Source organism: Vulpes vulpes, chromosome 10 (genome assembly GCF_048418805.1).
Source record: "Vulpes vulpes isolate BD-2025 chromosome 10, VulVul3, whole genome shotgun sequence".
Taxonomy (NCBI): domain Eukaryota; kingdom Metazoa; phylum Chordata; class Mammalia; order Carnivora; family Canidae; genus Vulpes; species Vulpes vulpes.
The window spans coordinates 54540954-54559484 of NC_132789.1; the positions used below are offsets into that span (position 1 = coordinate 54540954).

The window sequence follows — 18531 nt, forward strand, 5'->3', positions numbered from 1 at the left end:
CCATCCCAACTCCCAGCCCTCCGCTCCCCTCCCGGCCTCCTTCCCGCTCAAGCGATCAGCCGCGGGCCCGCCCCGCACACCTGCCTCTCAGCCCCACGTTCGCAGTGTGTGTGCCTGCAGGGCAGAGGCCCCTCCATTCTCTGATACGGAGGTCCCTGGGAGGGAAAGAGAAGCCCACGGGGCCTTTAAGGGACTGCAGAGCCCCGGTCTCTACAGCTGCCTGTGGCTCCTGCCAGCACGCACAGGTAGGGCGCACGCACATTCCCAAGGGGCGGCCCCCAACGGATCCCTGCGAACCCGTGGTGGGTGCGCACCTGGATGTTAACGGTTCCTGCAGCAAACCGCACTGGTCTTTGGATGCTGCAACAGATCTAAACTCCTCCCCTGTTGTCCCCGCTGGGCAGAGGCAGATGACAGGGTGCTTGTGTGGGGGTGGAGGGTGTTGAGAGACTAAGGCTCAGAGAGGGCCAGAAACTTGGCTGAGGCCCCACAGCAGTGGTGGAGCTGCTTCTGCTCCATGACTCACTTGCTATCTTGGTGACTTCCTGGAGGAGGAGACAGATGCAGGAGTACTAAACCCTTGAGCATGGGAGGCAGGGAGAACTTTGGTGGCGGGGGTGGGGTGGGGTGGGGGGGGAGACATCTGAGTGAAGGCTATAGGAGGGTAGGGGGCCAGTAGGAAGATAAATCTGGTTGCAGCTAAGGCAAATGTTGAGGTCCTGATAGATGAGGCTGGGGTAGGGGTGGACAAGGAGATGAGCTTAAGCTGGCTGCAAGGGCTGAGGGGAGGGAGGCTGGTGAGGCCCCTACAAAGCACACACAGGTTTCTTTGTCCAGCTCAGCCTGGGATGCCTGAGGCTGAGTCTGGGCCAGAGGGAGGGGGCTGCACCAGGGAAGCCGACAGATGGAGACGCCTTGCAGGGTCCTGGGGCGGGCAGCACCGTCTGTCAGCACGACCTTCTCACCCGTGTTTACCCAGCTTCATGGCGTCTCTGTGCATATGCAGGCACACACCAGCACACACGTACACAGGCTCCCTGGGGTGGCACCATCTGTAAGCCTGACCTCCTCCCCTGTGCCTGAGTGTTGGGCCTGGCCTCACCCTGTCTCGGAACACAGACACCTAGAAACATGCACAACCAGGGACCTGCGGAGATATACATGGAGGAGACAGGTGCAAAAATAGAAGCCTACATGCGTGTGTGGAGGGGCACCTGTGGTGCCAAGCACCTGTGGAAGCAGACTCACACAAGCAGCTCCAGAGGCGGTACACACGGGTACTTCACACACATGTGGAGACGTGCAGCCAGAGATACACGTATGCAGAGGCACGTGCGCCCAGAGACACGGCAAATGTGCCGACAGGTAGACACACATGAAGGAAGCTCACAGGTAGCCCGGCTGCTGGTTCCCGCAGGCCCTGTGCACCCTAAAGAAGCCGAGGCACCTCAAGCATTGGCCCTGAGGCGGCTCCATCCTGAGCAGGGCTGGGGCCAAGACACCAGCTACCCATTCGGAGGTCCCCCCAAGCCCTGTAGGCTCCTGCTCTCCCAGAGAGCACCCCCACCCTGCTTCTAGGCAGTAAGGGGGGGCTGAGGGAGCCTGGGGCCCATCTTCCTTCACAGCTTTCAGTCTCGATTTTCAGCTTTTTCTAAGAGAAAACTCCCACCTCTTCCAGCACTCAGATTTCATCAAACTTGGCATCTTAAAAGCCTGTTTTGTTTTTGAATCTGAGCTGTTTGGGGCCTGTCGGCAGCGAGAGCCCGAGAGTGGCAGTGAGAGCTGAGAGCAGTGGTGGCCTCCCCTCCCCCAGGGCTTCCCTGGCATCTCACACTGCCCTACTCTACCTGGTTGGTGAGGCCTCCTCGCCACACCCCCCCAAGTGAATCCCGGGGCTATCCCCAGACAGACACCATACCCGCACTCTGGCTTTCGGACCCTGCCCTAGGCTGGACTCTCCTCCTGGGGTTCCCCCACCTTGGCCCTACTCCAGGAAGATTCTTTTTATCCATTTACCGCCCCCCCCCCCCCCCCCCGCCGCCCCGCCGAGGTTCAGGCCCAGTCACTCCAGACCACCGACAGTCTCCCACTCATTCCTCAGACCTGTCACCCCAACTGGCCAGTTCACCAAGGCCAACCATGACTCCATGGGGGCTAAGTCCAAAGGACACTTGCCAGTGCGCATCTTGCCTGACCTCTTGACAAGCGCCCCGCCCCATGGACCACTCCCTCCTCCTTCACATACCTCTCTTCTCTCCACTTCCACAGCCTCGCTCTGGGTTTCCCTCTTCCCTTTCAGGCCCCTCCTCACCAGATTCCTATGGAACACCACCACCCCCCTCTCCACCGCCCTCCAACATAAAGTACTAGCCAGCTGGGGCTCCATCCGGGCACTCTTCCTCTCTTCTTGGCTCTAGCTCTCTGAGATGTGCCATTTCTCAGCCTTCAAAACTCCATTTCCAGATGTCCCTTGGAGTGCCAGGCGAATCTGAACAAGGCCTCCTGGATACCTCCCCCTGGATGCCCGCACATGCCTGATACAACAGATTTCTAGCTGAACTTGTCAATCTGCCCCTTCAGACTAAGTCCTAAACCTCAGAAAATGGCACCACCATCTACCTGGCCCCAGAGCCATAACCTAGAGTCTTTCACTTCCCCAGTTCAAGTAGCCAGGCAGCTCGCCACTCTTTCTCCCATTCCCCCTTCCTCCCCTGCTGGCTGCCTGGGTTTGGGCCATTGCCACCACTTGCCTGGGCTGCGGGGCTGCCCCAACCTCTCACTGGTCTCCTGCCACTCTGCACTCTCTGCACCCTCAGGGACCGTTCTGAAGCATACATTTGATCGTGTCATTCCTCTGATTAAAATCCTCTCTCTCCTGGCAACCAGAGGGAGGCATCTTACCAAGAATGAAGAATGTGCACACACGGGGGCATTTAAAACCTCCAACTTGGTTAGCTGTTCCCAGAGCCGCTGGCTCCACTCTGTGGTCATGAGGTTGGGGGAGAGAGGAGTCAGCGAGGGGGCCAAGCCCACAGCAGGGCCAGGCACAGACCTACTGTCTGGCTAACAGAAGACACAAGTGTACTGCCTACGGCCCAGGAGGACCATTCAGAAGGGAATCCACTTGGGTCCTTGGAAAAGGATCAAAACTAGAGAAAATGAGGGAGTCTAGGTACCAAGAAACCCAGAGTCTGGAGTTGAAGACCCTCCTGGCAATGCCCATCTATAATACCTCTCTCAGCCCCAGGCCTCAGGGCCAGAACTCTCCAGGAAAAGGTTGAAGAGCCTCATGTTTGTATGGTCCCAAATGCTGCAGTGGCTGTGAAGGGGGGTGGAAGGACAGGTCGCAGAGACCACAGGCTCTGGACCGGAAGCATGCAGGTCCATGGCTCAGCTGTGAGGGGAGGGGCAGGAGCTGGCCTGGGTTGTAGCCCTTCTGCAGCTGCAACTCAGGGAGGGGACAGGCCCAGCTTCTGCAAAACCAACCTGTTAACCAGACACATACGTAGGCAACAGGGAGAGGGCACGACCTGCCACTTGGGAAGTCATCCTCTGCCTGTGGTAGCCCTTTATCCAAAGGCCCCCAACACCAGTCAGGCCTGGGGCAGCGGCAGAAAGGAGGGTAGAGTAAGGAGTGCCAACTCCCGGGGAAAACAACCCCCCCCATCCTGAAAGCAAGTTCCCTACTGACTCTACTCTAGGCCTAGCCCAGCCCAGGGCCTCAGCACAGGGTCACATGTGGCTGATCAGCCCTCCGGTCCCTGAGGCTGTTTCCAAAGGGATGGAGAATGGGGGTGAGGAGGTAGGGGGTGTCTCAAGAGGTCCTTCATCACCTTCCAGGTCTCTAAGCCAGCCAGGGTCAGAGCCACTGTGAAAAGTCGGGGATCCAGGCCCAGTACTGACTGCCCCACTACCCCAGTGAGTATCCTGTATGCTTAACATGCTTAACAGTTGGCACCCTAAGAGCCTGCCACCAAGTAGGCAAGACTGGATGCACTCCATGTGGGCACCTGGATTCCTGGCCCACGTGGCATCCGAGGATAGTACACTCCACATCAGTCGGCAGACACCGAGGCCAAGTGCAAACAGGTAAGAGGAGGGACATGGAGGGGTCCCGAGGTCTGGTGTATCCTCCCTCTGGCTGGCTGCAGAGGAACCACGCTGGGGGTGCCACTGTACTTGAGAACAGGTCAGCCTGACCACTCTGCCCCACATTCATCTGCCCAGCTGTCGTGCTGACCAACGGCTCCGAGCAGGGAACCCATGGGTCCCCAAGATAATGAGCCCAGACACAGCCTCTCTGACCATCCCCCCCAGTGTCAGACTGACCCCCACACATTCAGCTCAGGCCGCTTGCCACACAAGCACCACACACCTCACACACACTGATGTGCGTGCACACGCAGACACAGCACGATGCACACCACCTGCTGTATATACACCTCCCCAGTGCTTGATGGGTACACACACACACACACACACACACACGTGCGCACACACAATCTGCTGCACATCCCCTACTGAGCACAAAGGCACACACCCGCCGCATACACAACGCCACGCACACACTGCCCTACCCAAGGCATACAGGGAAGCCACAGCACACACGGGGCGCCTCTCGGCCCTGTCCATGATACCACCTGCACCCTGAGCCCTGAGAACCAGGCCCCCCCAGGGCAGGGTGGGAAACAGCTCATTGGTGCTCCTGGGCTCCCCCCAGCCTCCCCCTCCCGCCTCGCCTGCCTTAGCCCTCCCAGAACCCACCCAGGTCACCTGGGCCCTGCCCACACCTCTGCTGCTGGCCTCCCTGGGGCTCTCCTGACCACTGTCCTGCCCGGCCTGGAACCTGGTGGCTCAGGCAAGTCCTGCGCCCGAATGAGCCCCAAGACCCTCGCTCCCCCACCCCAGGGAGGGAAAGGCCAGGAAGCAAAGCCTGCCTCCCCTCCCCCTCCCTCGAGAGAGAGAAAATGTCAGCTTCTCTGTCTCAGTGGTGGCAGCGGGCGGGTTGGAGGGGGAGTGATTCAGCCTCTGCCTCAAGAGTGCGGAGTGAGAAGAGCTTTTCCTGCCATTACCGGGGAGGGAGAGGCTGGCGCGCTAATGGCTTCAATTACCTCTCAGACAGGAACACCGGGCGGCGGGCCCTGCTCGCCCGGCCTGGCTCGCCCAGCCCCTGGAGCCGGGCACCGCTCCCTGTCCCCAGCCCCCCGGCTCTGGCCTGGGGCGGGGGGGGGGCAGGGGGCCGTGGTGGAGCCCCCGGGGCCGCCGGGGCACGCAAGGCCACACCGGGCCACACCCGGACACGCGAGGTCAGGGGAGCCGGTGCAAAGGCCGGGGCAAGGGCGTGGCGGGCCTCGAGGCTGCGGGGCGCTGCGGGGTGCTCCCCAGCCTGTGTCAGGGCCCGTCTGGGGAGGCTGGGCCTGCCGGAGACAACACGGGCAGGGGGGCACGGGACCAGACTTGTAGGCTTGGGCTCCCCTCTGGCGGTGACACCGACTCCTCCCTGAGCCCTGTCGCTGTAGGCGGCCCTCAGCCGCTCCCGAGGAGCCCAGCGCACAGGAAGCATGTGCACGGACAGGTGCTTTGGGGCGTACGTGCAGTGTGTGACACCTGTAAGGCTCACTTATTCCCAACCCCCAAACCAGCTTCAAGCGCTCCCCGGGCCTCCTTAGAGCCTGTGGAGGCCTCCCAGGAACGCCCTGGCCCTCCTCTGGCTCCAGCCCACAGCCCCAGACAGACTACCCTCTCCCTTGCTTCCCCCCAACACCTTTTCGGGGTGGGGGGGAAGGGGCACAGTCTGGGCTGCTTCCTCCTGGCCTCGCCTCCCGGCACCTTTGAGGCCTCCCGCTCCACTCCTCTCTGCCAAGCCAGGAGCCTGGTCAAGGTTACACAGACCAACATGGTAAGTCAGCATTTCGTCTTCCGGCTGCTGCGTTTCAGGAGGAGGAGGCGGGGGGGTTCACCGAGGCCCACGGGGGCAGGAGCACGAGCAGGGCAGGGACCTGCCCCACACTCACCCCAACCTTACTGGACACCTCTCACAGCCCAGAAGTGCAAACACACCCAGAATGCCCCTCAGGATGGAGGGACCCCGTCCAAGTCTGAATCCCACCCCACCCCTCTCACCTCAGGACCTGGAAGACCATCCTCATCTTCCTGAATCCTTTAGAAGATAAAGCTGCCCAGGGTGGCGGGAAAGGAGTGTGCCCACAATGGAACTGGGGTGCAGGGACTGGGGGGGTTGCTTTTCTTTCTACACTAACATGGAGGTCCTCTTCCCTCAAGAGAAGAAGATGATCCAATGTCCTCTGGGGCAGACACCAACGGCGGGGGGACAGGCAGGGCTAAACTATTTGTCCCTGGTTATGGCTACAGAAACTCACGTAGGGCCTGTCATCTGGGTCCCTGCTCCACAGGTAAGTCCCCCCGTGGGAACAGACCATGAGGCTGCACCACCTCCACGATACCATGGGAGCCAGCTACAGCCAGCTTCCAGCCCGGCAGCAACCACCATTCCCCCTGGAATCCCGTGAAGTCCTCTACATCATATTCAGTTCTCCAACCCAGCTCAGGTCGTAGGTTTATGGATGGAGCAAATGAAGCCTGATCAGAGGCACGGTTACTTGTCCAGGTCCCAGGGGAAGACAGGAAGGGGTTGCAGAGCCCCTGCTCTTCACCACTGTCCTCCACTGTCCCTCTAAACTGGACACCCCCCACCACACACACACAGGAGATGCTCAGGCACAAGGGAGTTACCGAATAGATGCGTTCAAACACATAAAGCCATAGCATAAAAATGGCCAATGTGAAAAGATGTTCAACTGCTCTTGTAATCAAAGAAATGCAAATTAAATTGAGATGCCATTTTTTGCCTATTAACTTGGCAAAGATTTTTTTTTTAATGATAATTCCCACTGCTGGTGAGGATGTGCAGAAAAGAGGCCCTCTCATGCCCTGCTTGGTGGGAGTGTAAACTGACACAATCTTCTGGAAATACTGAAAGGCTTAAAAATTCATGTGTCCTCTTGACGGGATAAGCACTGGGTGTTATTCTGTATGTTGGTAAATTGAACACCAATAAAAAATTAATTTATTAAAAAAAATTCATGTGTCCTTTGATACAGCAATTCTACTTCCATGAATCTAGAATAAGGAAATAATCAGGAAGGTGAACACATCTTCTCCGCAAGGAAGTGCAGAGCGCTTTATTTATAAAAGCAAGAAAATGGGAACAATATACGTGTCCAACAATAAAGGAACAGCTAAATAAGTTAAGGTGCTTTGTGTGAACCTACAACCATTAGAGATAATGATATAGAATATTTAATGGTGAGGAAGATGTTCATGATACGCTATTTTAAAAAGCACTCTACAAATGAGGGGCACCCAGCTGGCTTAGTCGATGGAGCATACATGCAACTCTTGATCTCAGGGTTTTGAGTTTGAGCCCCACATTGGGTGTAGAGATTACTCAAAAATAAAATCTTGAAAAAAGAAAAGCAGTCTATAAACCATTGGGGAGGACGTGATCCCATTTTTCTTATACAACCGACCCTTGAACAACATGGGTTTGAACTGCACAGTTCCACTTAATGTGGACTTATTTAAGATTTTATTTATTTACTCATAAGAGACACACAGAGAAAGGCAGAGGGAGAAGCAGGATCCCTGTAGGGAGCCCGATGCGGGACTCGATCCCAGGACCTAAGGATCATGCCCTGAGCCAAAGGCAGACACTCAACCACTGAGCCACCCAGGCATCCCCTGTGGGCTTCTTTCGATAAATACAATACTATACAAATGTATTTTGTCTCATGATTTGATTTTTCTAAAGTTTATCATTTTTTTTAGTAATTTCTGTAGTCAACGTGGAGCTTGAACTCACGACCACAAGGTCGAGAGTCATAAGCTCTCCTGACTGAGCCAGCCAGGTGCCCCCCTCTCATGATTATCTTAGTAAGATTTTTTTTTTCTCTAGCTTACTTTATCATAGGAATACAGTATATCGTACATGTACAAGATATGTGTTAATCAACTTTTTTTTTTTAAGTTTTATTTACGAGAGAAACAGAGAGAGAGAATGCAATGTGTGCATGCTAGAGCACAAGCTGGTGGGGAGGCAGAGAGAGAAGCAGGCTCCCCTACTGAGCAGGGAGCCCAAAGAGGGTCCCTCAATCTCAGGATCCGGAGTTTATGACCTGAGCCGAAAGCAGACCCTTAACCAGTCGAGCCACCCAGGAGCCTCTGATTGACTTTATGGTATAGGTAAGGCTTCCAGTAAACAGAAGACTATTAGTAGTTAGGTTTTCAAAGAGTCAAAAAGTTATATGCAGATTGTGGACTGCTTGGCAGTGAGGGGTGGCGGAGTCAGCATACCTAACCCCTGCGTTGTTCCAGGGTCAATTGCATACATAATGTCTGTCTAGAAAATGGACCTTAAGGAAAGAACCAAGTGTCATTGGTAGAGGCAAGACGACAGGTGATCTTTACTTTTTCCTATGCGCCTTTATACTTCTCAAATTTTCAACAGTGAATAGGTATTGTTACTATAAATTTTTTCTAAAAGGCAACGATCAAGACTATATTTTGAAAATACACAGACATTCAGGCTGAGGAATCCGTTGTGGCTGGGGGCCAATTGTGTCACTCCCTACCCTGTGGTTTCCTACTTCCCCAGGAAAACGTTCATTTCTCAGCCTCCTCCTGTGACATCTGTCCCCCAGCCTCTCCAAATCTCCCCTGGTGTCTCTCCGTGCCCTCAAACTCCACCCGCCCCCCCAAACCCAACTGAGTAACTTCGAGTTCTCTGAGAGCATCCTTCTCTCCTGCTTGTGGGCCTTGGCATGTGGCTGCTGCTGTTCTTTATGCCTACGTCCCCACCCCAACTCTTACTTACCCTTCTGGCTCAGCTCAGACAATAGTTCCCTCTCCTCTGTGCTCCTCTAGCCCCCTGGCTGCCCCTGTAAAACTTCCTGGAGACTGTCTCAAGGGCTGGGCCCAGGTCAATGGCCCTCTGGACTTGAGAGAAGCATTAGGGAGTGTTTGTGCATGAATACAGGAGCCAGGAGGTGAGCGGACACTGAAATCCACACAGAGCCCTAGCCCCCAGCCTAGGACTCCTGTTCATAAGGGCTACAGGGAACACACCTCTCCGAAGCTCCCCACCAGGCTCCACAGGAAAATCAGATCTGCTGCCATGAGCCACGTAACCCAAACATTAGATAACTGCAGCCCCACACCTGAAGTCAGACCTCAGACCCTACCCGAGCAATGCCACGGCTCAGCAGGAGGATACAGACGCCAGACACACAGCTAAACAATCCAGGCCGGATCCAATGACCATCCCCTTCCACACCTGACCTTTGCCGATGCCAGGATGGCCAGTTCTCCTTTCTGCCAAACACAGAGCAGCCCGCGGCAGGGACAAGGGCTGGCTGACTGGCTCTTCCCACAAGTCAGTCTACCCACCCGCCCCACCACGTTCCTCCCCAGCGCATACCTTCAAGAACTGAGAGCTTGGCACTTGTGTTAATCTCTCCCAGACTGTTGGTGGCTGTGCACTCGTAGATGGCTTCATCTCGTTGCACCCGCAATGGCTGGATCCGCAGCACAGACCCTGCCCCATCATCAAACTCAATGACCTGCCAGAGGACAGACACAGGGTCACAGCCTGCCTGGGGTCAGACATCCTCCCACCCCCAAAAGGGCCCTGAGGAGGGAGACCAAGGAGAGAGGATGTAGGGCCAGACCCTGGAACAGGATAGGCAGACCGTGAGCCCTGCCTGCCCCTTCCTACCCAAGGTTATACCTCAAAGCGCTGGGAGCTGACTTTCTTCCCCTTCTTCATCCATGTGATGCGTGGCTTGGGCTCCCCTGTGGCTTGGCACACGAAGGAGGCCACTCCTCCTGACAGCCCAGTCTGGTCCTCGGGGACCTTAATGAAGGCAGGTTTGCCTGGAAAAATGGAGACACACAGTCACCATGGCACAGTCACTACAGACATGGCCAATGCTCCATAGGTGGCAGTCATGGCGATAGGGGGATGGCAAGAAGATCTATAAAGAAAATATTAGGGATGCCTGCGTGGCTCAGTCGGCCAAGCGCCTCTTGGTTTCTGCTCCGGTCATGATCTCGGGGGTGTGAAATCAAGCCCCGCTGTGTCGGGCTCTGTGTTCAGCGTGAAGTCTGTTTGAGATTCTCTCCCTCTGCCCCTTCCCCCTCTCGCTCTCTAAAATAAATAAGTAAATCTTTCGAAAAAAGAAATAAAGAATATTAATAGTGCCACCTAACCCTCCTAAAGTGTTTACTATGTGCCAGACACTATTCAAAGAACTGCAGCATATGAAGTGGGTACTACAATACATCTGCTTATAAAGAGGCACAGAGAGTTGAAGGGGTTTATCCAACATGATACAGCTGGTTAGTGGCAGAGCGGAGATTTGAACCTAGAGTTCTGAGTCTGGAGTCTGCGCTTTAACCTCTATGCTCTGTCTCCCATCCCCTCATCAATTCCAAGCTGGAGGACAAAGGCTGGAAGAGCCCCAGCATCTCTCTCAGGCTTGTCCCTCCCCCACAGCTCTCCATCTGGGTGATGGTCCCTCCATCTACCCCAAGGCTCAAGCCAGAAAGCGTGACTCCTCCTCTCTCTCAGCCCCCACACACCAGCAGTCCCGAAAGGCCTAGACATTCCACCTCTTAAGTGTCTCTGGACGGCTTCCCAGGTGAATGCTTTCCTGTAAATCTGCACCCCCCACCCGCCCCCACTGACTTGGTTATTGCCTTCTGATACAGCTAGCCTGCACATCTCCCCAAGGTGTCCGCTGGGAGGCGGGGAGGGGAAGGAGGAAGGGGCCTCAGACACCATACTTCCATGCCCACATCACCTGGGTACGTACACCAGGGCTGACCTGGAGCACCTGTCCCTATGAATCCCACCTCCCAGGGTCACAAGACCAGAGAAACCTGCTTCCATTAAGACGCAGCAACGCCTCGTTAATCCTGACAGAGGATCCATTTCCTATTAATCAGGCCAATGAACAGCTCTAGGGAGGCTAATACCGTGAGAAATGACCTTTCGGACCACCTGGTCAGGGCCGATAAGCCCAGGCCCAACCCAATCCTCATGGCAGAAACATGCACATGCCATGATAACAATCTCTCCCTATGCACCCACTCTGCACCAGGACCTTTGTCTCGTTTAGTCTTTCATCATCGTTATTCCCAGTTTACAGGCTCAGAGAGGTCAAGTCACTTGCCCAAAGTCACACAGCCATCGAGTGGCACATCCAAGACTTGAATTCAAGCCTGACTCCAAGACACTTGGTACAGAACGGAGGGGACTTGTGTAGAGTAGGGTCAGGGGCGTGCGGGGTGAGGAAGTGGAGGGAAGAGTGCGGTGACCGTTAACAGACATTGGCTGTGACAAGAAGGCACAGAACAGATGGCACCTGGAGGGGTCCAGGGAGGTTTACATCTTGGGTTCTTTTTTGGTTTCCTAAGACGTGAAAGACAATGTTTACGTGCTGATGGGAAGGAGGCAGCAGAGAGGAGAGGGTGCCAATCCAGGATCCAGTGGGCAGAGATGGGCACAGTCCCCGAGGAGGGGAGGGTCCGGGGGACCACCGACGTCAGCAGTTACAGTGAGTAGGAGGGCTCAGCTTTGCAGGGAGAGGGAAGGGTACCACCTTACTGAGCACCCTGGGGCCCCGTGGGGGTTTTATGTAATTTCCGAGCAAGCCACCCATCATCTCTGAGCCCCTGCTTTCTCATCTGCAAAATGGTGCTAGTGACTCAAGAGTCTGTGCAGACGAAATGTGATGCTATTAACTGTGGGCACAGGCTTGGCACCTGGTGGGCCTTGCCGGAGGGCAGTCATCACTCTCCTTCATATAATTAGTCTTCAAACCATGCCGTGGGTAGGATTAGCATCTTCATCTGAGAGATGGGGAAATGGCGGCTCAGAAGGCTAAGTAACGGACAAGTCACAGCGATATAGGGGTGGAGCTCGGCTCTGGCTGGAGTTCCAAATCCTAAGGCTCGTTGTCCAGCACCAGCACCCAAGGCTCCAGCGAGGAGGGAAATGTGGGCCCCACCTGACTGCTCTTGGAGTGCTCAGAGTGGGTGAGGGAAGCTGGGACAGAATGGCCTGGGGATAGATAACAAGCTTCTAGAAGCTTCAGTTTGCTTCACATTTCCTCCACCTGAGCTCTGAAGGAGGCTCCAGACTCTCCCAGCCTGTGGTTGTCAGCGGAGCCTGCCCCTGTTGGCTGGTCCTTTCAGACGGGTCTCCCGGACAGGACTCTGCACACTGGGGCTCTACTGGGTGCACCCCTCCTCCACACCTGAGGACCCGCACACAACAGCTCCATGATCTCCTCCTCACCCCCTTAGTCCAGATACCGCCTTCCCTTGACTAGACACTACCTGTGTCCCTGCCTCCAGTCTGGCTCCCTCCAGTCCAGTTTCTATTCAGCAGCCAGAGTGAACTGCCTCTCTCCTCTGATCAAAATCCTGTGAGGGCCTCCCATTGCTATGAAAACAAAATTTCAACTCCTTTCCTGGTGGACAGAGCCCTGGCAGCTCTGACCCCAGCCACCCCCTACCCCCAGGCCTCGTTTCCTTTCCCCGGGATAAGCAATATTCCCTGTGGCCTCAGGGCCTTTGCATAAGCTGTTCCTGCTGCCACAAACCTCTTGGAAAAACTCTTTACTCATTAACTCCTATTTACCTTCCTGATCCCAACTTAAACATCATTTCTTTAGGAAACCTTCCTTGGTCTCCCTGTCATCCTGCCCTGCTCCATTAGCTCAGCTTTCTGGTAAACACCCTCTGCCTCCCTCCTACCTGTGTGGGGTTATTGCTTTTCTAGTTTGGGGGGAATACTTGGCTCACAGCAGCTTCCCCACCTAGAATAATACCCCGGGGCAGAACAGACACCATGCCTGCCTTGCTTCCTGCCCTGTCCCAGGTGTCCGACCCAGTTCCTGGCACACAGGGGTGTAGAACAAATGAGGGGGTGACCTGACAAGGGAATGCCTGGGGGGGATGGAGAATGTAGCCCCTTACACACTGGGGGTGGGGTGGGGTGATGCCTGGTGCCCCAGGGAAAGCAGCCCAGGGTAGAAACCCTCTGGCTCTTGCCTCAACGTGTCCACAGCAGAAACCAGAGGCTGGAAACCTGCTGAACCAGAATGGCCAGGGGAGCGCGCCTGGGGGCGGGGCCTCCCGCCAAACAAAGAACCAGAAGCCAGGGAGGAGAGCCAGGTCCGGGTCACGAGAGAGCAGGCAGGCGAGAAGGGAAAGGCCTGAGTACTGTGTGGAGGCTGGCCTGCGCCCAAGGCCTGGGGCCGCCGAGGAGCCGGAACCCCGTGGAGGCTGGCCCGAAGCCAGCACCCCGCCCAGCCCACCCACCCACCACCCACGGGCAGAGGCCCCCCCAGCCCCATGCACCGCCAGGGGGCCGGCCCCTGCGCTCACTTAGGCCTCACCCACCCCCACTCCCACCCAGGGTCCCCTCGCCCAGCGCTGGAGCCAAACCCCGCTCGGCCCCATCCCAAAGCCCTGCCAAGCCCTTGCCCCTTTTGTTCCCCAGGCCAACTTCTGGGGAGCACAAATCTGACCAGGTCGCTCCCCAGCTACAAACTGTGTCGGCTCCCGTGTCCCTCTGACGCCCTCTGCACACTTGCTCAGGCCCAGAGCACCCCTGCGGGCCAAGCACTGTGCTAGAACACGGCTGGGCCCTGGTGGACTTGCCACCCCCTCCCCAGACCTGCCCTGACAGGCCAGGCCAGAGGGCCCCTCCTGCCTTTGCGTGTGCCCTGCCCCCTCCCGCACCCCTCCCCCCAAAGCCTGTGGGAACCTGCTCTGCCTCCAGCAGCCCTTGGGTGTCCCACCTCAGCTCTGATCCCAGCTATGCTGACCGAGGACACACCGTCAGAACCAGGCAGCCCAATCACCCGGCCTGGTGCAGACCCAGAGCTGGTGTCGAGGGAGGGACTGACTTTCAGCACCCCTGCTGGCCCCCCTTCCTTGCAGCAGGGCAGGGCGACTGTGGGCCTCACAGCTCTTTGGACTGCAGCTCCCAGGTGTGCCCTGGGGCACTCTGCACCCAAGCAGGCCACTGAGCCTAGGCACAGGGGGAGTGAGCTGGCTTGGGGAGAAGATGGGCACATGGGGGGAGTGTACGTGTACACACACGTACACAGAAGCGGAGAGCAGACACGTAGCCATGAGGGAGTGAGGGACAGCAAGGCAGGGAAGGGAGCTCCTGTAGAGGTGGATTTTCCAGGCCCTCAACCACCTACTGTGCTGGGGACTTATCAATTCTGGCTCCGGTGACCACTCTTGGTGCCCTCCAGGGGGGAGCCTGCTCGGAGACAACCCTGGGTTCCCAGGGAACACACGGGGTGCCCCAGGTCATGGCCTCGGATGCAGGGACCACATACTAGTTGCCAGGTGCCTTGAACATGTGACCTCAGTTAACCTTTCCAGGTAGGAGCGATTACCCTCGTTAGGCAAGAGGAAAACAGGCCTAGAGAGGGAAAGCAATCTGCCGGAAGTGCCCCAGAGGGCAGAGTCTAGGCAGGCCACCAGGTCCTACCCCCCCCCGGGTGGCCCTGCCTACCCATGAGGCTGGCAGGGCGGGGGTATGCCATGACACACACATCATCCGCTACACAGGCCCTTGCCCCCACCCCCGCAGCTATCGCGCATCCTGCTCTGGCCTCCGATGAGTCCAAGTAACAACCAAAACCAGGGCCCCAGCTCAAAACTGATCACCTGTGCCGCATCTCTGCCTCTGTTGCAGGCTGTCTGGGGACAAAAGATCTTCACTGAGCTCTGTCATGAGCTCCATGGAGAAGCCCAGGGCTGTTCCTCCCCCTACCCTGAATCTCACCCCACCAAGCAACACTCCCCATCAGCAAATACTCAGTCACCCTTCAGGGTTCCCTTCTTCCGGGAAGCCTCCCAATGGCTCTACCAGGGACTTATTAGGTCACTACCTCTGCGCTGGTGCCACCCCCAACAGAAGCCCCGCTGCGGGTTCTGGGTCTCAAAGGCAGGCCTGTGTGGCCATGTAGCACCTGACTCACATGTTAAAGCAGGAGAAACCTCTTCCTGCTTGGAACCACCTCTAGCCTGCTCAAAGCACAAAGGCTGGGCTCAGGGAGCTGCCCAAGCCCCGGGTGCCTGGGTCTCCACTGGAGCTGACTCGGCATTAATGTGGGGGCCTCTGGGCTAACTCTTGGCAGATGCTTCTCCACCCCCCTTCCCTCCGCTCCCCTCAGAGGCCAGGGCTCTCATTCATTTGTCTCGTTAAGAGGCCTATAGAAACACATTTGTCCGCTCCGCGCTTCACTGCCCCGGTCGTCAATTCTCCGGGGCGCCTGCCCTACCTTTTGCAGCAGCTCCGTCCACATTTGCCCACTCACCCTGGCTAGAAGTCTCCCAAGCCCAGCCTAAGTCTGGTCACAGTGGGAGGGGTACAGATCCAAAAGGGTGTGTAGCGTAAGGCAGGCCTGCGAGACAGACCCTGCCTCCTGGGGCCAGGTCCCCACAGCTCCCAGCCCAGGCCCCTTTCCCACAGCTCTCTGCCTGGGAGCAGAGCCCCACTCACCCTATTTCAGCATCTCCAGCTGGTTACTACCTTCCAGACCCTGGTCTCTGGGTTCTGGGTCTTGAGGGACCAGCATGGAGGTTCTGGGACTCTGCTCCAAAAATCGTTCCACTCTGCCCCCCAAGTAGCACATGACCCAGACTCCTGGAGGAAGTGTATGGGAACTGGCCAGGTGAGGGGATGAGAAGAGTGTTCCAAGCAGAGGGATCCGAAGGAACAGGGGCCTGGGGAGCACACGAGGGGCAGAGAAGTCAGCATGGAAGGAGTACGGGGTGGGGGAGGGGGGGCAGAGTAAAGGAGGAGGTTGGCAGAGCCTGGAAAATGCAGGGCCTTGAGAAGCACTGAGACCCCTAGGCTTGATCCTGAAGGCAACAGGGGAAGAGAGTGAGGGATCTCAAACTGAGGGGTGACACAGTCAGGCTCTCACGCTGGAAGGAGGACTGGATCGCGAGGGCATGGAGGCAGGAAGCCATCAGAAGGCAGTTGTGTGTGAAAGCCCAAGAGAGAGCTGAGGGTGGCTTGGGGGGAGGCAGCGGAGGGGAAGGTGGATGCATTCCAAAGATATTTAAAAGGGAGAAGCAACAGAAGTTGGTGATGGATTAGATGTGGGGTATGAGACAGGGAGGAGGCCCCAGGTTCTGACTTGGGTGGCGGGGTGGGTGGTAATGCCAATTCGCCAGGAGAGAGAAGGCAGGAAGGAGAGCAGGTCTGGGGGGATGAGGGTACGAGTTAGGGCATGTCTCAGTCTGCGCAGGAGGGGGAGGCAGTCTCCCAGGATGCGCTGTCTGAAAACCCAGCTGGGCGCTCCTCCCTCTGCCCTCAAGCTCCTGTCCAAAGGCCATAAGAGTGTCCAGGGTGAGGTCGGGGAGCAAGGACAGTACTTCAGCGTCCAAGGGCTACTGACCACACCTGACTGTTGACAAGCCTTTGCTTCCCTGCCAACGTCAGAGTCACACCCAGTGACTTCTACCCCAGCCTGCCCCTGCAGGCTCAAGCTCTCTCCAGCAGCCCCGGCCAGGCCTGGGGATCAACCCCCCACCCCCACCCTGGCCCTGCTCCTGCTTGCCCAGGCCTCCGTTGGCCTGCACCTCAAAGCTCCCACCACCACCCCTCACTGCACCGCGCCCCCCCCCCCCCCCCAGGAGGAACGCCCTCCCCTTCCTGGGCCCTACTAGCCCCACCAGGGCCCAGCTTCAGAGGACAAAGGGCGGGGTGCCTGAGTCCCACCCCTCTCCAGGATCTGGTCCTGAATAATTAATGAGCCATTAGGAGAAAGGGCCTGGGTGGGGCAAGGAGACAGATGAGTGTCCAGATACTTGGAGTGGGGGGTGAGGGAAGCCCTATGGCCCACTGTCACCCAGGCTGACCTCCAGGTTGGCCCTTGGCCACCTCTGGGCTCCGGACAGGGTGGGAACAGCCCCTGCCCCCAGGGACCTTGGCTCCGACCTCACCCCTCCCAGTCAGCATGCAGATTGGCTAAATCTGCCCTGTGCTCCGCCTCCCACCAGTAACCAAGCAGTGGTAACCATGGTGACGGGGCGGGCTGCGGCCAGTCTCGTAGTGCCAGGCAGGGGGAAGGGCGGCAGGAAAGGGACGAAAGTTCAGAGTTGGATTTGGGCAGGGGACAATCCCACTTCCCCCAATACACACATCCACACACGCATACACACACACACATCCACACACACAGAGAGCCCCCCCCCCCCTCCCCAGGCTGAAGGGCTGGGGGAAGGGGGATGACCTTTTGCCTTAAAGGTGGTGGAGAAGGGGAAGGAGGGGCTCAGTATCCCCACATCTGAATCCCAAGGGTCTGGCCCAGGGAAAGGGCTGTGGTGGCTCTGGCTTCCTCTCACTCCCTGGACCTGTGGACACATCTGGCACCCCATTCACACACCCATACACGTTCCCTGTATGCCACCCCCTATTCCCACTCAACCCTGACATGGCTCACTCTGGGTCCTCGGCACAGATCTGCAGTGGCAGACACGCTACACGCCTGAGCATGTCACCCGATGACCACATGAATCCTGGTCAGGTCTCACCCCAGTTCCATACAACAGGTTGCAGTTAGACACACTCCACCCTGCAGCGCCTTAAGGGCCATGCAGGCATTCCCCAGGATGCTCCTAGGAAGCATGGGGCTGGACCACTTCTTGGAGGGTGGGTTCTCTAACTGAAGCAGGGGTGTCTCTCTAGGGCAGTGGGTCTGGGTAGGTATTGGACTATCCCGCCCTTCATGGTAGCTGGTCGCGTCCCCCAGCCTAGAATCCTACGACAAGGACCGCTACCTTTGGACCCGGGAGGTCCTGCACCCTGAGGGGCCAGACTTACTGTCACCATGGGCACCTGCCACCAAGCCAAGCATCACGAGCGCAGGCACAAGGGGCACCATCGTCTTCCCTGGGGCTGGCTCAGGGGCCATCCGGGGCTCTAGCACCACGGCCAGCCACCACCACAGCCACAGCCAACCTGTGATGGAGAGAAGGGCAGAGCCAGTCAGTTGGTGTCCAACAGTGTCCCTATCACCCTCCCTATGCCGCCTCCTGGCCCCTGCTCACCCCCCAGAGCCCGCTCATCCTTACCGACCATCCAGAGCCTAGTTCAACAGACAGTGTTGAACAGTGTCCCTATCGCACCCCCACCCACCACCTCCTCGACTTCAGACTGGGTCATGGCCACCCAGACCCAGAGCCCTTTGACGACCCAGGCTCCTCACCAATGCCAAGGATAACCTGACAGATACTGTTGGGCGAGAGACAGCATAAGAGGCCTTCAGGTCATACTGTAAACCTGAGCAGGAGGGCAGGGGGTCACTGGGACCAGAGGATCTGTACAGGGCTGTTCTGTCTCAGACTGTGGGTTCCCAACTTGCCTCCATAAGGGGACAGGAATAGGAAACAGGGCTGGACACAGACACA

At 57.3% G+C, this 18531-nt stretch overlaps 1 protein-coding gene across 24 annotated transcripts in view; it reads right to left on the reverse strand.

Annotated features, from left to right (window-relative positions):
• Positions 1-18531, reverse strand: part of PTPRF (protein tyrosine phosphatase receptor type F) — an 86776-nt gene that overhangs the window by 53616 nt on the left and 14629 nt on the right. For all 24 annotated transcript variants that reach the window (XM_072724264.1, XM_072724254.1, XM_072724262.1 and 21 more), the window contains exons 3-5: positions 17945-18082; positions 9806-9951; positions 9497-9638 (exon numbers count right to left, since the gene is read on the reverse strand). In XM_072724264.1, the coding sequence (XP_072580365.1) occupies positions 9497-9638; positions 9806-9951; positions 17945-18035 (379 nt within the window). In that variant the 5' untranslated portion in view covers positions 18036-18082. The remainder of the gene's footprint in view (positions 1-9496; positions 9639-9805; positions 9952-17944; positions 18083-18531) is intronic.